At 19.6% G+C, this 21266-nt stretch overlaps 5 protein-coding genes across 5 annotated transcripts; 2 read left to right on the forward strand and 3 right to left on the reverse strand.

Moving 5' to 3' along the window:
- Positions 1 to 1083: 1083 nt before the first annotated feature.
- Positions 1084 to 7248, reverse strand: PF3D7_0520800 (conserved protein, unknown function; the record flags this gene model as incomplete). The annotated part of the gene is made up of 1 exon (XM_001351730.1): positions 1084 to 7248. One exon carries the CDS (start codon positions 7246 to 7248, stop codon positions 1084 to 1086), a length of 6165 nt encoding a protein of 2054 aa, XP_001351766.1.
- A 1011-nt stretch (positions 7249 to 8259) lies between these two features.
- On the forward strand, positions 8260 to 9699 carry PF3D7_0520900 (adenosylhomocysteinase; the record flags this gene model as incomplete). The annotated part of the gene is made up of 1 exon (XM_001351731.1): positions 8260 to 9699. One exon carries the CDS (start codon positions 8260 to 8262, stop codon positions 9697 to 9699), a length of 1440 nt encoding a protein of 479 aa, XP_001351767.1.
- Positions 9700 to 10594: 895 nt separating this feature from the next.
- On the reverse strand, positions 10595 to 12285 carry PF3D7_0521000 (conserved Plasmodium protein, unknown function; the record flags this gene model as incomplete). The annotated part of the gene is made up of 2 exons (XM_001351732.1): positions 10595 to 11978; positions 12113 to 12285. The coding sequence occupies 2 exons, from the start codon at positions 12283 to 12285 to the stop codon at positions 10595 to 10597; spliced, it is 1557 nt and encodes a 518-aa protein (XP_001351768.1).
- Positions 12286 to 13151: 866 nt separating this feature from the next.
- On the reverse strand, positions 13152 to 18805 carry PF3D7_0521100 (conserved Plasmodium protein, unknown function; the record flags this gene model as incomplete). Its single annotated transcript, XM_001351733.1, has 8 exons — positions 13152 to 13243; positions 13361 to 13438; positions 13541 to 13673; positions 13769 to 14888; positions 15036 to 15581; positions 15817 to 16022; positions 16107 to 17681; positions 17975 to 18805. The coding sequence occupies 8 exons, from the start codon at positions 18803 to 18805 to the stop codon at positions 13152 to 13154; spliced, it is 4581 nt and encodes a 1526-aa protein (XP_001351769.1).
- Positions 18806 to 20113: 1308 nt separating this feature from the next.
- PF3D7_0521200 (conserved protein, unknown function) lies at positions 20114 to 21100 on the forward strand (the record flags this gene model as incomplete). The annotated part of the gene is made up of 1 exon (XM_002808659.1): positions 20114 to 21100. One exon carries the CDS (start codon positions 20114 to 20116, stop codon positions 21098 to 21100), a length of 987 nt encoding a protein of 328 aa, XP_002808705.1.
- Between the last annotated feature and the right edge of the window lie 166 nt (positions 21101 to 21266).

Below are 21266 nucleotides of genomic sequence, written 5' to 3' on the forward strand. Positions count from 1 at the left end.
TTTTTTCATATTATTATAAAAGCATATAAATTATGGTAAGTAAAAATGTGGCATATTATACAAAAATTAATTATTATATATATATATATATCAAATGTGATATTTTATATATGTTTTATAAATAAAAGATCATCTTAAAAAAAAAAATAAAATAAAATAATAAATCATAATATATATATTTAATTTAATAAAATATCTTCAGAATATTATTACAATAATATTTAATAAGCTTATTTTTTATATTTAAATTAATATAAATATATTAAATATATTATATATAATATATAAATATATATGTAATATATATTGACCTTATATTTTATTGTCATTCGGATAAACTATTGAAAAATTTTTTTTTTTTTATTTCGTATATAGAAGAAATTGTATATAAATAGTTTATTATATATTATATATATATATATATATATTATTGTAGGGAATATTTAAAAAAAAAAAAAAAAAAAATTTGAAGTGAAAAATATTACAATCTCATGTTTTATAATTTTTAATATTGTTGTGTTTTTATTCATTCCCTTTATTTTTAAAACTATTATAAATATATTACCATTCATATATATATAAACAACATAAAAGTGGCTTATAATATAGTATAGGTATATATTTAGAAAGAAAAATTAAAAAAATAAAATTATTAAGGTTAAATTTATGAGTTAAAATAAATAAATAAATAAATATATATATATATATATATATATATTACAAATTTTATATTTTTAAAAAAAAAAATGACATAAACAAATGCAAATTGTCGTTATAGACATACAATTGTTATTTTGTTATTAACAAATTAATTAATAGAAAAATAAATATATATATAATAAATCTGCATCTTTTGCAGTTGATGATCGAAAAAGAGGCAAAAAAAAAAAAAAAAAAAAAGAAATTTTATATATAATAGAATATACCAAAAAATTAAAAATAAATATAAAATAAAACATATATATATATATATATATATATATATATATATATATTGTATATATGTGTTAATTTTTTTTTATTTACCATGTCTATACATTCTCTTATGAGTGTAACACCGTTTTATAATTTCATGTTATCATATTAGAATAACGAATTAATATCAAAATCGGAAGGTATGTCTAGTTGACTTAAAGCAGCTTGTATATCTTCCTTTGATATATTATGTTTCTTAACTAGATCTTTTAAATTATCAATAGTTATGCTATTCGGATCGATATCCTTATTAATTTCTGTTTTATTGATTTCATTATATTCCTTTATAACATCTCGTACTTCGTCCTCTACATTTGTTGAAGTATTATTAACTGTATTTAATATATTTTTCTCATTTATATCTGCGAAGGTTTTTTTTTTATTATTATTAAACCATAATACATATTCGTCAAAATTTTGTATAGCATTATTATCCTCACTACTTGCGAGTGTAGTTTCTTTTAATTCTTCATCTTCATTTTTTTGTAAACTGACATTTAATATATCTAGAGCTCTTTTTGTAGAGCATGCTTTACTATTAATTAAAAGATCATATAAATGTCCTGTATTATGTCTAGTTGAATAATCTAATATTTTTTGATTTTCTAATTCCGTAAGGTTATTTATCCATTCTTCATTTACATAATTAAAATTTATAGGATATTCTCTTTTTTTTAAAACATATTGTATATATTTATACATGTAACTCAAATAAAACGTTTTAATATCATTAGGTCCAAAAACTAATTCAAAATCATCATTTTTCATTTTTGTGTTTTCATTATATATATTATTATTATTATTATTATTATCATTATCATCTTTATTTGAGCTTTCATTATTATTTTCTTCATTAGATGAACAATATTTTATTGCATTTATTTTGTCATATGTAAATAAATATTCTTCTAAACATTTTTGAATTTCCACATTATCGTTATATTTGACTTTACGAAATTCCAATATTTCCTTAAACATTTCATCATGATCATAAAGTGCAATTTTCTTTATAAGTTGTTGTATATCATATTTATCTTTTTCTCTTTCAAGTTTTTCTCTTTCTTGGTTCTTTTCGGTTTCTGTCATATGTGACATGTCTTTTATGATGCTATCATTTTGTTTGTTTTCGTTATCATTACCTGATGAAATATTATTACAACAATTTAATTTGTTATCTCTACTGTTTATATTACTATCACTATTAGATTTATTATTACCATCATCGGTTATATTATTAACACTTACTGGAGCCATCGTATTTTCCATTTTATTTTTTTTATCGCCATTTGTCATGTCCTTTTCATGAAAATCAAACATTTCTGTATCTTCAAAATTTAAAACAGGTTTAGAATATTTATATATTACTGGTAAATATTTACTTCTATATTCATTTTTAAGGTATAGCTTATTTTCCTTTTCTATTTTAGTTTCATTATAGAAATAATATATTTCAGCCATTTCTTTTAACAACACATTTGCTAATATATTAACAGAATAAATATTATCATTAATAAAAATCTTAGAATTTTGAAAAGAGTTAATATAATTAATATGACTTGATAACATCTGATCATCCTTTACAAATTCAATTTGAACATTCGTAAGTTTATTATTAAATATGTCCTTATTGAATAGCTGAAATAAATTATGTGTAACATTTTTTCTATTTAAAAATGTCGTTGTACCACATTTTTTTTTTTCCTTATCGTATAAAAATAGTAATTCATATATATTTTGGTTTTTCCCTTTTTGTAATGATGAACCGTAGGGTGTATTTTTGTTCGTTGAGGGATTTTTATGAATACCTTTTTTCATATTAGGATTCATATTATCAACATGTACACCATCATCTTTATTATCATTATTATTATTATTATTATTATTGTTGTTGTCTATATTATTATTTATTATATCGTTGTAACCACCTCTAGATGAATTGGGAAGTATAGAAGATATTAAACCTATAAGCGTTTGAAATATATCCTTATTTTTGATTAAACTAATTAAAATAATTTTTTCCTTTAATTTATCAAAATAATATTCTATAGAACTAACATTCTCGTTATACATTGTAAATAATAAATTATGACTAGAGGATTTTATTTGTTCTAATCTTTTATAATAAATAATTTCACATGCATATTTACATTTATTCATTATATAATTTATTTCATCCATATTTAAAGTTAATAATACATTAATACCTTTTTGAAATATTTTATATAAATTCATATAATTATTTGTATATAAAGCTGCGGCTATATGTTTTATAGGTATTTTTTTTTGTTCCCAAATATGTGCGCAATCCTCTTTTTTTATACTATTTTGTATGATTTCCATAATTCTATTATTATTTAAGAATTGAATCTTTTGCATATTAATATAAAAATTATTTAAGCTATTATTATTTATAAGTTTCTTTTCTTTTCTCCATAATGATAATTCTTCTGAGTTTAGATAATTTTCCATATTTATTGTATCATCTAAAAAGAAAGGCCAATTATTATATTCAATAATAAAACGAATAAATTGTCTCATACGATTAATTTTGAGGTAATTAAATATATCTACATTTTCATCATCAATTATTGGTTCTTTTTCTTGTTCTTTCATATCATTTTCTTTTTTTTTTTTCATATCATCAAGAATTTTCATATATTCATTAGATTTCATTTTATTTTGTTGATCATAATTTTTTTTTGGTATCTTTTGTTCTCCGATTAAACTATCATCTGTGTTGCTTACATCTCTAATGTTATCCAAATTTATACTATCCACATTTATATCTTCTTCTGTATAATCAGTTGCATTTTTATATTCATCATCTTCATTCATATTACCATTAGTATCATCATTTTCATCATTATTATCATTTAATTCTTCTATTATTTCTTCTTTTTCATCTTTTCTTTTTTGTTTTTCCTTCATTTCTTCTTCTCCCTTCTTTTTGGCCTTTTCTATGGTTTCACTATCACTATTTCCACCATACTTATGCACATAGGTAGTATATTTCTCATAAATATTTAAACATTCATCTAATAATACCCTTGACAATATTAACGAATTAGTAATATTTTTATTTATATATATAATGTTATCATTGGTTAGATAATCATAATTATAATCATAATATGTTAATCCTAAAATATTATCTACAAATTTGATGACAATATTATTTGGTAAATCAAATCTAAAAATATGTTTGGTATAATAATTTAAAAAGTAGTATGCAATTTCTTCCCGATTTTGATCATTCAATGTTATATTATTTTGTAAAGGATATTTAATTTTTAAATTATTTATAACGTATTTCATATTTTCTATATCCATATGTTCATCATATATACTTTTATCTTTATATAAATCTGTTATAATGTCTGTTTGTATAATAGGTTTAAAGAAATACTTTTCTTTTGTTCTTAACTTCCTTATATTTCTAAATAACTCACCAATTACTACCATCATTTGTAATGTCATAATATTATTGGTTGTTTCCACTTTTTCATTTTTTTCATATTTTTTTAACAAACTATCTACATCCTCATTTTCATTACCACAATCGTGAAGAAATTTCAAACATGTATATGAAAGTGCATTATGCACAAATGTCAAATCATATTCTTTTAATTCTTTTAATTTTTCTAAGCCCTGTGTTAAATATTTTGTAGAATTGTTTACATCACATAAAAAAAGTGATGAAGCAAATTCATTTAGAGGGATTCTGAAACGTTGCAATTTGTTTGTATCATTTTTATCATTATCTAATAATGTAACATTTGTTTTTTTTTTCATATTTTTATTTGTTGATTCTTGTTTGTTTGATATGTATTCTTGTCCATCTTCGTTTTTTAATATTCCATATGATGTGTTACCCCAAATATTATTAAGGTTTCTTTTTTTGTAAACTTCTGTGACCATATTGATGGCTTTATTAATATCGTTTGTGACCTTGGATTTTAGTATAAGGAAAACAAGATCGTCTTCATCGTTTTCTAAAATATTATTTTGTAATTCCATGTTAGTAGATATATTATTTTGTGTTACATCATATTGGGAGATATTCTTTTCTGAATTAGATAGCACATTATTCTTTTTATCTATATCATTTATTTTTGTTGCTAGATCGTTTTCTGTATGATTCAATTTGGTTTGTTTATTATTATTATTATTATTATTATTATATTCATCATGTGATATGTCTTCAGACATAATTTCTTGTTTATTATATTGTGAGAGTTCATCATTATATTCCATTTGATAAGATAATTTATATTGATCTCCTACTATATTTTTTAAATAAGAAAAGAATTGAGCAGATTCTTTATTTGTCAAATTTAAATCTCCTATATACGGAGTGTAGAAATTAAAATCTATATTTTCTAATAATCCTGATATTCCATGAACAAATTTTATAATTTTTTGTTTCGTATCATCAAATTTTTTTGAGATTTGATAATTTTTAACATCTTTGAAAGGTAATATATTATTATCAATATCTAATAAATTATAATATTCATACATAATTTTTAGGATAGTATAATTTAATAATAAAGGTGAATTTTTTAAAGGTGCACATAATAAAATATGTGGCAAGTTTATAAAATTTTGGTTAACAATTTTATATGTTTTCATATTAGGTATATTTAATAATTTATCTACTTTTCCATATATCCAATAAAAATTAATAAAATCAAATGATGGTAATTTGTTATTAAAAATTTTAAAATTAAAAAATGTCCAGATATTTTTTATATGTTTTTCTGTTTCTTCATTATTTTGAAATGTATATGGAGTACTATACGTAATAATACTATTTTTTTTTATTAAATAATTCATAATTCCTTCTTCATTAATTTCATATTTTTCTTTTAATTTTTCAATAAAATGTAGAAGTATATTTACAATTTCTTCATATTCACTATTTAATTCTAGGTATAATTCATTGTTTATAAGTTTTTTATTATTTGATAATATGTTTGTATCACCATCTATATCAATTTCATTTTGTAGTTTAATTTGAAATGTTTTATATATTATATGTAAAATATATTTTTTTATATATTTTAATATGAACATTAGAAAAACCTTATCATCTATACTTCTTTCAAAATTATGTTCATAATAATCGTGTAAATATTTTTGTAGACTTAATTCAATAGAATTCATACCTTTCTGTAAAAAATCATTAAAAGCTTCTTTTCCAATATAAATTGACATTAGTAAGCTCCTCAAGGGTAGTATCATATTAGTTCTTTTTGTCATATCGACAATTGACAAATTATTAATTTCTTCTTCGTTTAATGTCGTTGTTTTTTTTTGATGAAAAGGTTTTTTCAAAGAGTTTTCTTTTTCATTAGGATTATCAAATATATTATTATTATTATTACATTCTTTTGGTGATAAATGATTTTCTTTTTTATTTACATTATCAGTCGTGTTATTTGTATAAAAATCATAACTCAATTTTTCATTTATATGTTTTGTCAAGGGTTGACATATTTTTTCTTTATCTTTTCGATTACAAAAGGGCATTAACTGTATAGATGAATCTTCCATTATATTTTCTTCCTTATAAATATGATCATTTATTTGATTTATTTTGTCATAATATTTTGTATTTACACATTCATTTTGTATATCATAATAATATTCTTCGTCTTTTGATAATATAAATCTGTCACTCCATTGTTGAAATTTCATATGTTCATTAATTTCCTCTTCATTTAATATTTCTCCATTTAGGTATTTTTCATCATCATTCGTATTATTATCATAACTGTGCTTTGTTGATAAATTATGATCATTCGGAATATAATTCATATGGTCAACCTTATTTATGTTATCAGTTTCATTTATGTTATTATTTATATTATTAATTATGTTATTATTTATGTTATTATTTATGTTATCATTTATGCTATTATTTATCTTATCATTTATATTATCATTTATGTTATCATAATTCTTCAAATCTTTTTTATTTATTATATTTTTTAAGTCATCTGTTTTGGTGTCCTCATCATATAATGCCTTTTCATTAATATCGGACACACCTATGTCTACATTATTTACAAGAGGAAATTCATTCCTCCCCTTTTTTTCTCGTATTACATTAAAGGGTGTACTTAAATCATATTTTGTAATATTTCTAAAAATGTTGGGCTGTATAAAATTTAAATAGTCGTTAATTCTTCTAATTTTTATGGTAGCATTTTTTTCAACAAAATAACATAAAATAATAATTATTACATAAATGTTTATATAATTTATCATTTTAAAGTTTCTTTTTTTTTTTTTTCTTTTTTCTGTTATTATTATAAAACGATATTTAAAATAAAAATTTCCTAGAATCTAGGCAAAAAAAAAAAAAAAAAAAAAAAAAAATATATATATATATATATAATGGTATAAATTATTATATATATATTATATGTATAATTTTATATATTTTCTATCCTTCATTTTTTATAAAAAAATATATAAATTAATATTAATATATTTTACTTATAATATATATATATATTTATTTATTTATTTATTTATTTGCATGTTTATCGTATAAAATTTCACTTTTTTTTTTTTTCACCCACATGTAACATATGAATATAGTGATCATACATTATCTTAAAAAAATATATTACCTATATAAAGTATTAAGAATATCTAATTCAATAGTAGGTATATAATAAAAAATATATTGCATATTATATTACATTATATTATATTTATATAAAATGAACTATGAATAAAAACATAAATAAAATAAATTAATAAAATTACTATTATAATAAATATTTATATATCTTTTATTTTTTTTTTATATTTTTTTTTTATTTTTTTATTTTTCCTTGTAATAACCTTAATATTTCTTATATATAAAAGAAATTATATGTATTCTAAAAAAATTATATATATAATTTTTTTTTATCATATAATACTTATTGTATATATTTATTCTTTTTTCAAGATATAATTCTTACATTTTACAATCACTTCAAAATTGTATATATATATATATATATATATATATATATATATTATAACTCCATGAAGAGTATATTGAATTTGTCAATTTTTTTGTGAACATATAAAAAATAAAAGCCAATAAATATAATATTTTATTTTATTTATTTATTTTAATTTTTAATATATATATATATATATATATACTTATTTATTTTTATATATATTTTTTTTTTTCTTCCTTTTATATTAAAGAGGTAACAAGTATCATACCCATCGGCATATAATTTTACTTCTTTTTATATATTTTTTTTTTGAGAAATGGTTGAAAATAAGAGTAAGGTCAAAGATATCAGTTTGGCCCCCTTTGGAAAAATGCAGATGGAAATTTCTGAAAATGAAATGCCGGGATTAATGAGAATAAGAGAAGAATACGGAAAAGATCAACCATTAAAAAATGCTAAAATTACTGGTTGTTTACATATGACTGTTGAATGTGCTTTATTAATTGAGACTTTACAAAAATTAGGAGCTCAGATTAGGTGGTGTTCATGTAATATTTATTCAACAGCTGATTATGCTGCAGCAGCAGTAAGTACATTAGAAAATGTAACGGTTTTTGCTTGGAAAAATGAAACTTTAGAAGAATACTGGTGGTGTGTTGAAAGTGCCCTTACGTGGGGTGATGGAGATGATAATGGTCCAGATATGATTGTAGATGATGGGGGTGATGCAACCTTATTAGTTCATAAAGGTGTTGAGTATGAAAAATTATATGAAGAGAAAAATATATTACCTGATCCAGAAAAAGCAAAAAATGAAGAAGAACGATGTTTTCTAACTTTATTAAAAAATTCCATATTAAAAAATCCAAAGAAATGGACAAATATTGCAAAGAAAATTATAGGTGTATCTGAAGAAACTACTACAGGAGTATTAAGATTAAAAAAAATGGACAAACAAAATGAATTATTATTTACTGCTATTAATGTAAATGATGCTGTCACTAAACAAAAATATGATAATGTGTATGGATGTAGACATTCCTTACCTGACGGATTAATGAGAGCTACCGATTTTTTAATATCTGGAAAAATCGTTGTCATATGTGGATATGGTGACGTAGGTAAAGGATGTGCTTCTTCTATGAAAGGTTTAGGTGCAAGAGTATATATAACAGAAATTGATCCCATATGTGCTATACAAGCTGTAATGGAAGGATTTAATGTTGTTACTTTAGATGAAATTGTAGATAAAGGAGATTTTTTTATTACTTGTACAGGTAATGTTGATGTTATTAAATTAGAACACTTACTTAAAATGAAAAATAATGCTGTTGTTGGAAACATTGGTCATTTTGATGATGAAATACAAGTAAATGAACTTTTTAATTATAAAGGAATACATATAGAAAATGTAAAACCACAGGTTGATAGAATTACTTTACCTAATGGAAATAAAATTATTGTTTTAGCTAGAGGGAGATTATTAAATCTAGGATGTGCAACAGGACATCCAGCATTTGTTATGTCCTTTTCATTTTGTAATCAAACCTTTGCTCAATTAGATTTATGGCAAAACAAGGATACAAACAAATATGAAAATAAAGTTTATTTGTTACCTAAACATCTTGATGAAAAGGTTGCTCTTTATCATTTGAAAAAATTGAACGCTTCCTTGACAGAATTGGATGACAATCAATGTCAATTTTTGGGAGTCAACAAAAGTGGTCCCTTTAAGAGTAACGAATACAGATATTAAAAAAATAAAAGGAAAAAAAAAAAAAAAAAAAAAATATATATATATATATATATATTATTATATTTTATTTATGTTTTAATTATAAAGTATTTATATATTGTTTTATACGTATAACATAATTATCATTTCTATAAATTTACCTACATATACAAACTAATTAATATATATTTGTCAATATTATGTTTATGTTAACAATACGTTATTATATATTGAGCAAATATATAGATTTATAAATTAATATATATGCACATGTCATATTCTTAATTTTATTATATATTTTTATGCTTTTCTTCATGTGTAAATTATTAAAATGTATGTATATTAGAATGCATAAAAGTATAATAATAATTAAAATATATATATATATATATATATATATAAAGAAAATTTTTTTTTAATTAATATATTTATGTTTTGTGTTTAGTTTATGCACATATTTTTATTTCTCAATGGAAATGTAATTTTTCTTTACCATATATTTTGGAAGTTTTATCTTAATGATATATTATATATTTCATTTGTTTAGATTTATCTTTTTTTTTATTGTATATGTTTGTCAATTTTTATGTAATAATATGTTGTTTACACATAAAAATGTTAATAAAATTAAAAATTTTCTTTTTGTTTGTAAATTGTTTTCATATATATATTATTAAGTATGTAAATATATATATATATATATATATTGCACATTAATTTAAAAAAATATATATGTATATATATATATATATATATATATATATATATATATATATTTTTTTTATTATTAATTTCATGATAATTATGTATTCATTTCATATTCCTTTTTGGCGTATAAAACTTAACGTTAAGTCAATTTTTAACATAAATAAAAATATTATCTTGTTTTGAAATTGTCACCTATATAAAATATTTTTTATATAAAACCTAGAGGTAAACCCAAAGATTGCATCATTTTTTCCTCTTGCAGTTTTTCTTGCAACTTTTTATTTATTTCATTTCTTTTTTTTAATTTTTCCTTTTCACTATTATCACTATGTATAACATCATTTTCTTCCACATTATTATCTTTTTGTATATTATCAATTTGCTTTGTATTTCCGCTTGAATTATTTTGCTCATTATTAACAGAATCATTTTCTTTTTTTATATCGTCTACTTTTTCATAATAATAATTATCTCGTAATTGTGTCCTTCTATTATGAAAATCACGTCTTCTTCTTGAATAATCATATGTATCCTTATAATTTTTGTGAAAATCATTTTTTTTATAATCATATCTTCCATAATTATTATTTTCTTTTGAATGATGATATTTTCTATGATATTTTCTATCCTTATATTTTAAATCCTCATCATTAAGAGATACATCAGATGAATAATGTCTTCTTTTATAATTTGTATCTTTTCTATAAGTTTTATATTTTTCTCTTCTTTTATTTTTATATTTTTCTTCATCATATTTATCATAATCATCACTTTCCATGCTACTACTAACATGATTATCACGACTATATTTCCTCTTACTTATATATTTGTAATTTTCTCTATGAGATTTATGTTTTTTCCTGCTTCTTTTATTGTCTTCATCATTTTTTGATTTTTTTCTCTTTTCTCCATGATAGTCTTTATGGTAATACGAGTCATTTTCTTCATCACTATTAACATGGAGATTTTCGTTTGAACCATATTTTCTATAATGTGTATCTTTTTTACTGGTGTCAGAACATGATTGGATTTCAGTATGAATATTTTTTTTATCATGTTTTTCTTTATTTTTTCCTTGATCACTAACATTATCATCACTCAATGATTCATAATTACTAGTTTGTTCTTTATCATTCTTATTATCATCTTCATCGGATAAGTTGTGAGCATTTTCGATTTTTTTGTTTTTCTTTTTTTTCTTATCATTATGGTGCTTCCTATGTTCTGTTTTATCTTTTTCCTTTTTTTGTTTTTCATCCTTCTTTTCATCATCACTATAATATTTAGATTCACTATTGCTATTAGAATATGTATATAAGGATGGAATACTTGATAAGGGAGAATGACTTATGGAGGGATAACTTTTCCTCTTTTTATTTTTTTCATTTTTTTTATTTTTATGTTTATATGAATAACTTGAACTACTGGACGATTTATTAGTTTTGGATTTATAAGATATATTAATGTCTTCTTTTTTTTCTTTTCTTTTTTTTTGGATATTTTTGGTAACATCGTCATCTTCACTCTCAGTTGACGTTTTCCTTTTTTTTAAGTAAAAGCCTTTTTCATTCTTCAGAATGTTTTTATTTTTCCTAGAAAGAACATAACAAAAAAATATATATGTATAAATGTATATATATATATATATAATATATATGTATATATTATATATATTATGCACATGATTAGAATATGTGATAGAAATTTATATTTATATAAATATTACTTCAGATGATATTTATTATCCGAATCATATTCTTCTTCATTTTCATGTTTACTATTTTTTTTTTCTTTTGTTAACGAATGAATATTATCCCATTTACGATGCTTTTTTAACTCTTCTTCATTTTGCTCTTTTAACGATTTTTCATTATCATAAACGGGTATTAATTTAGGCATCTTATTTTATAAATATAAATATATATATATATATATATATATTTTATTATGTACGGTAGAAAAATATATTCTTTATTTTAAAATGATAAATGAAAAAATGTAAAAACAAACAAACAAGCAAAGAAAAAAAAATATATATATATATAATATTATATTATTATATTATATTTTATTATTATAATCCATCCTTCTATAATTATATTATATAGTAAAAGTAATGACCACGAAAAAAATCCTTTTAATATTAACCTTCGTTCATGTAATGTTACGCATATATTTTTCACAGAATAATAAGTTAAACAAAAATTAAATAATAAACAAAAAGAAAATAAAAGAAAAATTATATATATATATATATATATATATTCATTATGTACCTTTTTTTTATAATACATGGATCACTATATTATATTATATTATGTTATATATTTATAATATATTTTTATATATTATATATGCTCGAAAAAAAAAAAAAAAAAAAATAAAATATATATATTATATTTAAAGAATTTATATTGTTATATCCGTATACATGTTTTTTAATATGTATAAATATTTTTGCAATTATTATAGAATCATATATTTTTCAAAGGTATATTACTTTAACAAATATCATAGGAAATTCATATATGTTTTTGAATTGTTCTCAAAATTGTTTAATTGTTTATATTATAAATTTTGTTGCGTCTACATAATTTCACACAATAATATTAAAAAAATATAAAATGTTAATAAAATTTATAGATGAATAAATAATAATACAAATAGTTGCTAATGTAATATATATATATATATGAACGAATGAATTCAAAATAACATAATTTATCTTCTTTTTATTTATTTGTTTTATTTTATTTTAGTTTCCTCTATAAAAATGTCCTAATTATATAATTACAAACATCCAATCTTTTAACATGTTTAGTTTTAATATATGTATCTCTTAAATCGGTTAAAATGTCTACAAAGAAATATATTAAATAGCAAAACAAAAATATAAGAATATGAAAAAAATATAACGATAGAAAGATATTTCATTTTATTACTTATACATTAATAAACATTTTAAGGATATTACCCTTATAAGAACAACATAATGTGTTAAGAATAAAATTTATGCATTCACAAAATGATTCTTCAATCAGTGTTTTTTCCTCTGAATAAGGAAAATATATATATAATGTACGTAGATATATTTTTATGTTTATATATAAATAAGTGTCACATATATATATATATATATATATATATTTTTAACCGTTGTCTATAATAAGGCTACGAACAATTTTATGAAAAAACTTATTATCTATATGTTTAATTGGATTGACATTCTTTACTTCGGCTGTTTTTATTAAGCGCCCTTTCAATATATGCTCGTTATTCAAACATAACTGTTAAATATGAGATTCATATATGAAATAATATATACATATATTTATATATATATATAATATTTATGCATATATTTTTCAACTTATATATTTACCAATATAAGAATATTAAAAAAGGCTTTCAAATTGTGACAGACATAAGAATATTTTTTTAAAAAGAATTCGTCACATAATCCTATACCCCTCTTTGATAATAAAGAAAAATTAACCGTTTCAGATATATCTATTACAAAAAAATCATGAACATAAAATAATAAAGAAGAATACAATAAAATTATAATTGACCTATATTCTAATATTTTAAATGGAATATTATAAATTTTATAATTTTTCATATATAAAATGAAATCGTGATTTTTAAAATAATTGAATAAATTCGTTTCATCATATTTAATATATTTGATATCTTTCATTTTATTATTCGAATTAAAAAATGTTTCCATATTTTTTATAAAGTCATCATTGTTATGTTGTATTTTATTATCATCCCCATTTGTTATTTTATTTTCATTTTCATTTGATGCTTGATTTATATCCCCGTTTGAAATATTTTCTTTTTTATTTGAAGAGATCCAAGAAAAAAAGGAATTAAACAAACTATTTTCATACTTATTATATTCATAGAAATAATTAAAAAATATGGGATTTAAAACAAATGTGTTAATACTATTTAAAAAATCATATGAATGTTTGTAGTACTTATGAATATTTATAATAAGATGACTATAATCTGTTGATTGTAAAATATAATTTTTCAAAAATAAGAATTCTGAAAATTTGGGGTTTTTTAATATATCTTGAATAGATGTCATGTATGTATTCCAAATATTATAATCATTCTTTTGATTTATTTTTATAATTGTTAATATTCTTTCTTGTGTATTCTCAAAATATGATAAAAATAATTTGTGCGTATTTAATCCTTCGATTTTTTCATTCATGCTATTTAATATAAATGAAAAACAATACAAGGATTTATAATAAACTATATAAATGCAACCACTTATATAATAAAATAAAAGATCTATTTCGTCATTTATTCTTTTACGGATATGTAATTTGCTTTTTATATTTATATTATCCAAATATCTTATATCTCCATCATTGTTTATGTATTTTTCATAATTTATATGAATATCCTTAATTATGTATTTGCAGAAATACATACTCTTCACATCATTACACTCTAAAATATCACAAAGCTTCTCAACCAAACTTAAAAAAAAATAAAGAAAAAGAAAAGGTAGGTATATATAAATATATATATGTGTACACACACAAACACACCTATATATATATATATATATATATATATATATATATTGTAAACCTAATTATGTATTTATTAATCTTTATTATTACCTTGTGTATTTAATAAAAAATAAAAATGAGTAAGGGTTCCTTATTTCAATCAAAAGGTGATAAGTCATTTGACAGGTTTTAATTATATTTTCAAATGTTTCATATATGTTTATATTCTTAAATATATATAATAAAAACATTGTACTTGCATATTCTAAAAAGGAATGTTTCACTTTATTTTTATTCTTTTTATAATTCTCAGATTGAATATCCTTTAATTCTAAACTTTTTTCATGTATTACGATTTTAAGTAAATTCTCTTCATTTTGATCAAGATTAAAAATTTTTATTATTATATTACATAAAAACAGACAAAAATTATTATCAAAAAAGAACGTCTGTTTTTTAATAATATATTGTATTAAGAAATATGCATAATATGTATTATACAACACTTCATCTGATAATAACTCTAAAATTAATTTTTGTTGATTTATGTTATCATCTGAAAATTTGAAGACTTCATATATAATCTCTGAGCTTATTTTAATATTCAAAAGGTCATTACTAAGATCGAGATTTTCAAAACGTTTCTGTTTCTTTATTCTATATGAAAGGATAAATAATAAATGAATTTCATTGATTATATCATATATAGGGTACATTATATATATATATATATATATATTTATGTATGTATGTGTGTGTGTGTTTATACACATTTATTAATACTTCATAAATACAAAATCGAATATACTAATTTATATTATATATACATTGGAAATATTTAATTTATGTAAAAATTTTCATAAGATCCGTTCTTACAACAAATCCTATGTACCTGTCTATATAAAATTGAAGATCAAATATTTCGACAGAAATATAACAATTTTTACTTATGCATATTCTGTCTTTTTTCTTCATTATATTTTTTCTTATACTACTTGTTTTATTAAATATTATATATAACAAAATTATTAAGTTAATTATATTTTTTTCTTCCATTCTTTGATGAACACATTCGTCCATAATTATGGTATGAATTATCTAAAATTAGAAGAAAAAAATAAAAATAAAAAATAAATAGTAATAATAATAATAATAATATATATATTTTTTTTTTTTGATTACCTGTAAAATGAGAACGTACTTCTCCATATATTCATGTTCATTTAAAATGAAAAAGAATAATTTTATTAGATCATTCAATATCAATAAAAAACTCTCATGTATATATGAATCTGTTAATGCTTTCTTCTTAATATTTTTATATGTTTCTATCGTTCCAGTACATATTTGATTTAACATATATAAACAATTTATGGTGTTACTTTTATTTTCTATTTTATTTTTCAAATAATTTTCAAGAAAGAAATAATAATTAGTAGGTTTAACATAAGATCCTATTAAATATAAAGAATTCATATATATTATCCATAGTTCAAAATTTAATTTATTTTCAAATATGTCCAATACAAAGGTTATGAAAGAAGGTATATGTTCTGTTATATTATCTTCAATAAAATAAAAAATTAGTAAAATAATTTTGCTTCTCTCTAATTTTTCAAAATTTGTACAACCATCTATATTTTTATATAAATATTTAAAGTATGAATTTAATAGTGTAAAAGCTAGTTGTTTACATTCTACATTAAATTTGTTGTGTGTTATATCAATATTTGTTATTTTATTATCTATTAAGATATTTGAAATATGTTCATTACTTTTGATGAAATTATTTAGTAATACTTCATAATATTCTTTACTATATTCGTTTTGTTTTTTATGACATTCTATAGAATTATTATGAATTTCGTTTTCATTATCAGATATTATATTTTTATATATATATGTATTATTATAACTATTTTCTTTTATATTAATATTTTCATTCATATCATTCTTTGAGGTATGACATTTTATATGAAATTTTTTTTTCATTTCATCTTGATATTGTTCTTCTTTTTTTTCCTTATCAATTATAATATGTAAATTAAGTTGATACATATTTTCGTTTATTAAATAGGAGTTATTATATGAATGAGGAAAATAATAAGTGGTTAATGGTAAGGGTAAGGTAAAATTTGTTTTATATGACCATTCAGGATAAAATTCATATATAATTTCTTCTTTAATATTGTTATTTACATGGAATGTTTTCTTTTTTGATAATAATTGTATATATAAGAATGATAATAATCTAAATATCTTGTAATTATCAAAACAGGCGGAAAATATATAGGGTAATAAAAATGTAAGGAAATCATTGGAATCGGTAAATTCATACAATAATATAAATAGAAATGAATAGAAATGGAATTTAACTTTTATACTTTTATCATTAAATAATATGCATAAATAATTTATATGCACATAATTTGAATCATAAAAACTTTTTATAGGAATTATATTAGGATCCTTATAACCAATTAACATCTCAATAATTTTATAATTTTTAGAATTATTATTATTTTTTATAATTAATTTAATCATTGTATTCATACATAGAATTTTTATATTACTATACCTATTACATAGACATTTTAAAAGACTTGTACAAATTATATAATGATAATTTATGTATTCATCTTCTATTTCGTTTATTATCTTTTCAATCAAATTCATCATTATCACATTTATGTAACAGCAACAATCAAACAAACCAACTAAACAAATTCGAATTATTTTGTCTGAGTAATTTGAAAACTGAAAAAATATGATATGAAATAAATGACAATTTAAATAATATGTAAGTATATAACATAGCAGATAATATATATATATATATATATATATATGTATATATGAACAGGACAGGAAATAAAAGTTGAAAAGTATTTATATATAGCATATACAAATATTATGTATAACATATGAAAGGATCATATAAATTAAGCGCCGATACTAAATCAAAGGAATAATCAAATTGGTTATATTGTATATTCTTTTTATTTATTATATATATATATATGTGTGTGTATGTATGTATTTTATATTACTTGTTGTTTAGATATTATACATAGGAGGTAATAAAAATATAGGAATAAGAAATATCGTCCATTCTCATTTACAATATAATTTTTAAGTACCATAGGTTTATGATCAAACAAACGATGTGTGTCATCTCTTTCATCAGTGGGTAGATTATACTTATCAGCATTTAAGATAAGAATGAGACAATCAAATATATATGAAATATATTTATTAATATTATTTTCATTTAATAAAATGAGGAATAGGTATATAACAAGTAAAATATCTTTTTCTTCTTTTTCATTAAAAACTAATAATAAACTATGAAACATTTTTGTTAATGCATAATCATAATAATTATTGATGTTACAGAAGTAGAAGTATAAATTTTCTAGAATATGGAAATTATTTTTTTTTAATTCATATATATATGTTTTTAATAATCTTTTCTTATCATTAGCACGTAATATTTCATGACTAATTTTATCTTTTACATCATAAACATATTCATTTATATAATATTTTATTTTATTTAATATGTTGTCTTTCAATAATTCTTTTCGTACACATAGGTTGATATTAAAATTTCTAAAATACGATTCGTCATTACATTGAAATGTATCTTTTCTTACATTATTTAAATGGATGACATTATTTTCTTTAATATTATCTTCTTTTTGTCTTATCTTTTTTTCAACGATCAAATTATTATGATTATTATGATTATCATCTTTTTTTTTATGGACACCACAGTATTTCTTATAACTATATAAAGTTTCTGCTATTATATTATCATACTGCTTAATTGCTTTCCTTTCTTTTTTTTCATTGACAAAATTGAATGTATAATTTTGCATTATAGAAAATGGAATAGAATGGAATGGAAGAAATAAAGAATAAATGAATTAATTTAAAAAAAAAAAAAAAAAAAAAATCAAAAAAAAGAATAAACAAAACTGTCAATAGGAATGAAGTTAATATGAAAAATGATTCTGTTGAAAAATATAATTATACTTTTTAAATTATAAAGGAAATGAAATATATAAACACAAAATATAAACCTATTACCTTCATTATAAATAAATAAAATGTTTTGTATAATTGTTATAATGATTTATTAAATATTTTTTCAATTATCTACATTAATATAAGGAGTAATTTTTTCTTTTTTTTTTTAAATGATTACAGAAATGAGTAAATAACATCTATATAATATAATGGTAGAAAGATAAATGAACAAATATAAATATAAAAATATATATATATAATACATTTATATTCCACATTATTAGGTAAGAAATTTTACTTTATATAGGACAAAACAAGAATGGTATTTCACGATTTTTCATTATATAATATTATTTTTTTTGTATTCGCGATAGGATATATAATTAATGTATTATATAATCCTTTAAAATAGATATTGTTATAAGAATATTTTCTAAGATATATGAAGAAAATATTTATCATTTGTACTTAGATGTAAACTTGATTAGGCTCTAATAATATTACAATATTTGGAAATATTAATATATATATATATATATATATATATATATATATATATATATATTCATATAGTTATTTTTTATAAAACAAAGAATAACATTATATAGAATACCATTTCTTGAGCGCTAGTTATTTATGTGTAAAAATCATGGGTACACATTTTGATACCAATTAAATGAATATTTTTTATATTATCTATTTTATTTTTGATATAAATATATTTACTTAAAAAAAAAAATTCATTTATGATTTATATACTATTGTGTGTGTGTTTTTTTTTTTTTTTTTTTTTTTTTAATTTAGCTATTAAAAATAGATTAATTGTAATATTATATATATATATAATATATATATTAATAGTATGAATACAATAATAATTATTCGTATATAAATAGTCAGAATATATTGGTTATTTTTAAAACAAATAAGGGAAAAAAAAAAAAAAAAAAAAAAAAAAAAAAAAACAATATATAACAATATATAACAAAGAACAAAAGAATTAAATAATAAAAGCATAAAAGAATGGATTAAAATGTACCTACATATATATATATATATATATATATAGAATGAACACTTATTTGTAATATATTATTATTTTTTTTCTTATTTTTATTAATTTTTGTCCTCATTTTAAAAAAAAAAAAAAAAACAATATGGGGATAAACAGTTATTTTATGAAATATATTAAGGTGACGTATATCACTAGAAGAAGAAGTGAAATGAAAAAAACGATAGAAAATTTGAAGAATAACATTTACACATATAATACATATAGTTGTAAGAATATAATTTATCATATGAAAGATGTGGAAGGATTAAATATTAATAATAATGATTATATTGTAAAAATCGATGAAAACATTGAAAATTTATTAAAATTTATTAATCCATTAAATATATGTAATAAAAAAGATAATGATGAGAAAATAACATCTTTTTATAATATTAATAAAAATAATTTAGATATAAAAGAAGATGATAATTTATTATCAGGAAATGATATGTACATTTTAAAATATAAAATCAATCATATTATTGGAAAAAGAGGAAAAAGAGAACAGTATAGATATACGTATTTAAAATCACCATTCAAATATAAATATGCATTAAGACATTATGTTTTTGAAAAATATAAATATCATTTTTATTTCTATAATATAACACATTTTAATATACATATAATATTTAATATTATTTTATCATCTATGACAAGTAATACATCGGTTAAATGTAATATAAATTGGTTCTTTCCAGGTAAACATTTATTTGAGTCAGATTTTTTAAGAAAATGCTTTCATATACTCATGGAAAAGCGTCTCAACAATAATACATTGGAAAATTACAACGAGATAAAAAAAATTATAGAATGTTTTCAAGATGGTCATAATAATAATAACGAAAATAATCAACATGTTAACAAGGACGATGGGGATTCTAAGTTGACACCTTCTCATGATATCAACTTAGACCTTACAAAGTATAACATACAAAATATATTACCACTTTTTTTTGAAAATAAGTTATTCAGTGAAAATTATAAAAACTTATTTTTACACGAAGAAAAATGTTTTAAAAATATTAAATCAAAAATGAGAAAAAAAAATATACACTGGTTTATAAATAAAAGTACAAATATATAATAAGCAAAGAGTAAAATCCAAACACGAATATATGCATTAATCAGGAATTCATAAGAAAAAAAAAAAAAAAAAAAAAAAAAAAAAAAAAAAAAAAAAAAAAAAAAAATCAAAGGAATGGAATGGAAACTAAACAAAAAACAAACAAAAAAGGAAATGGAAAGAATAT

The sequence above is a fragment of the Plasmodium falciparum genome, assembly GCF_000002765.6.
Source record: "Plasmodium falciparum 3D7 genome assembly, chromosome: 5".
In the NCBI taxonomy this organism is placed as follows: domain Eukaryota; phylum Apicomplexa; class Aconoidasida; order Haemosporida; family Plasmodiidae; genus Plasmodium; species Plasmodium falciparum.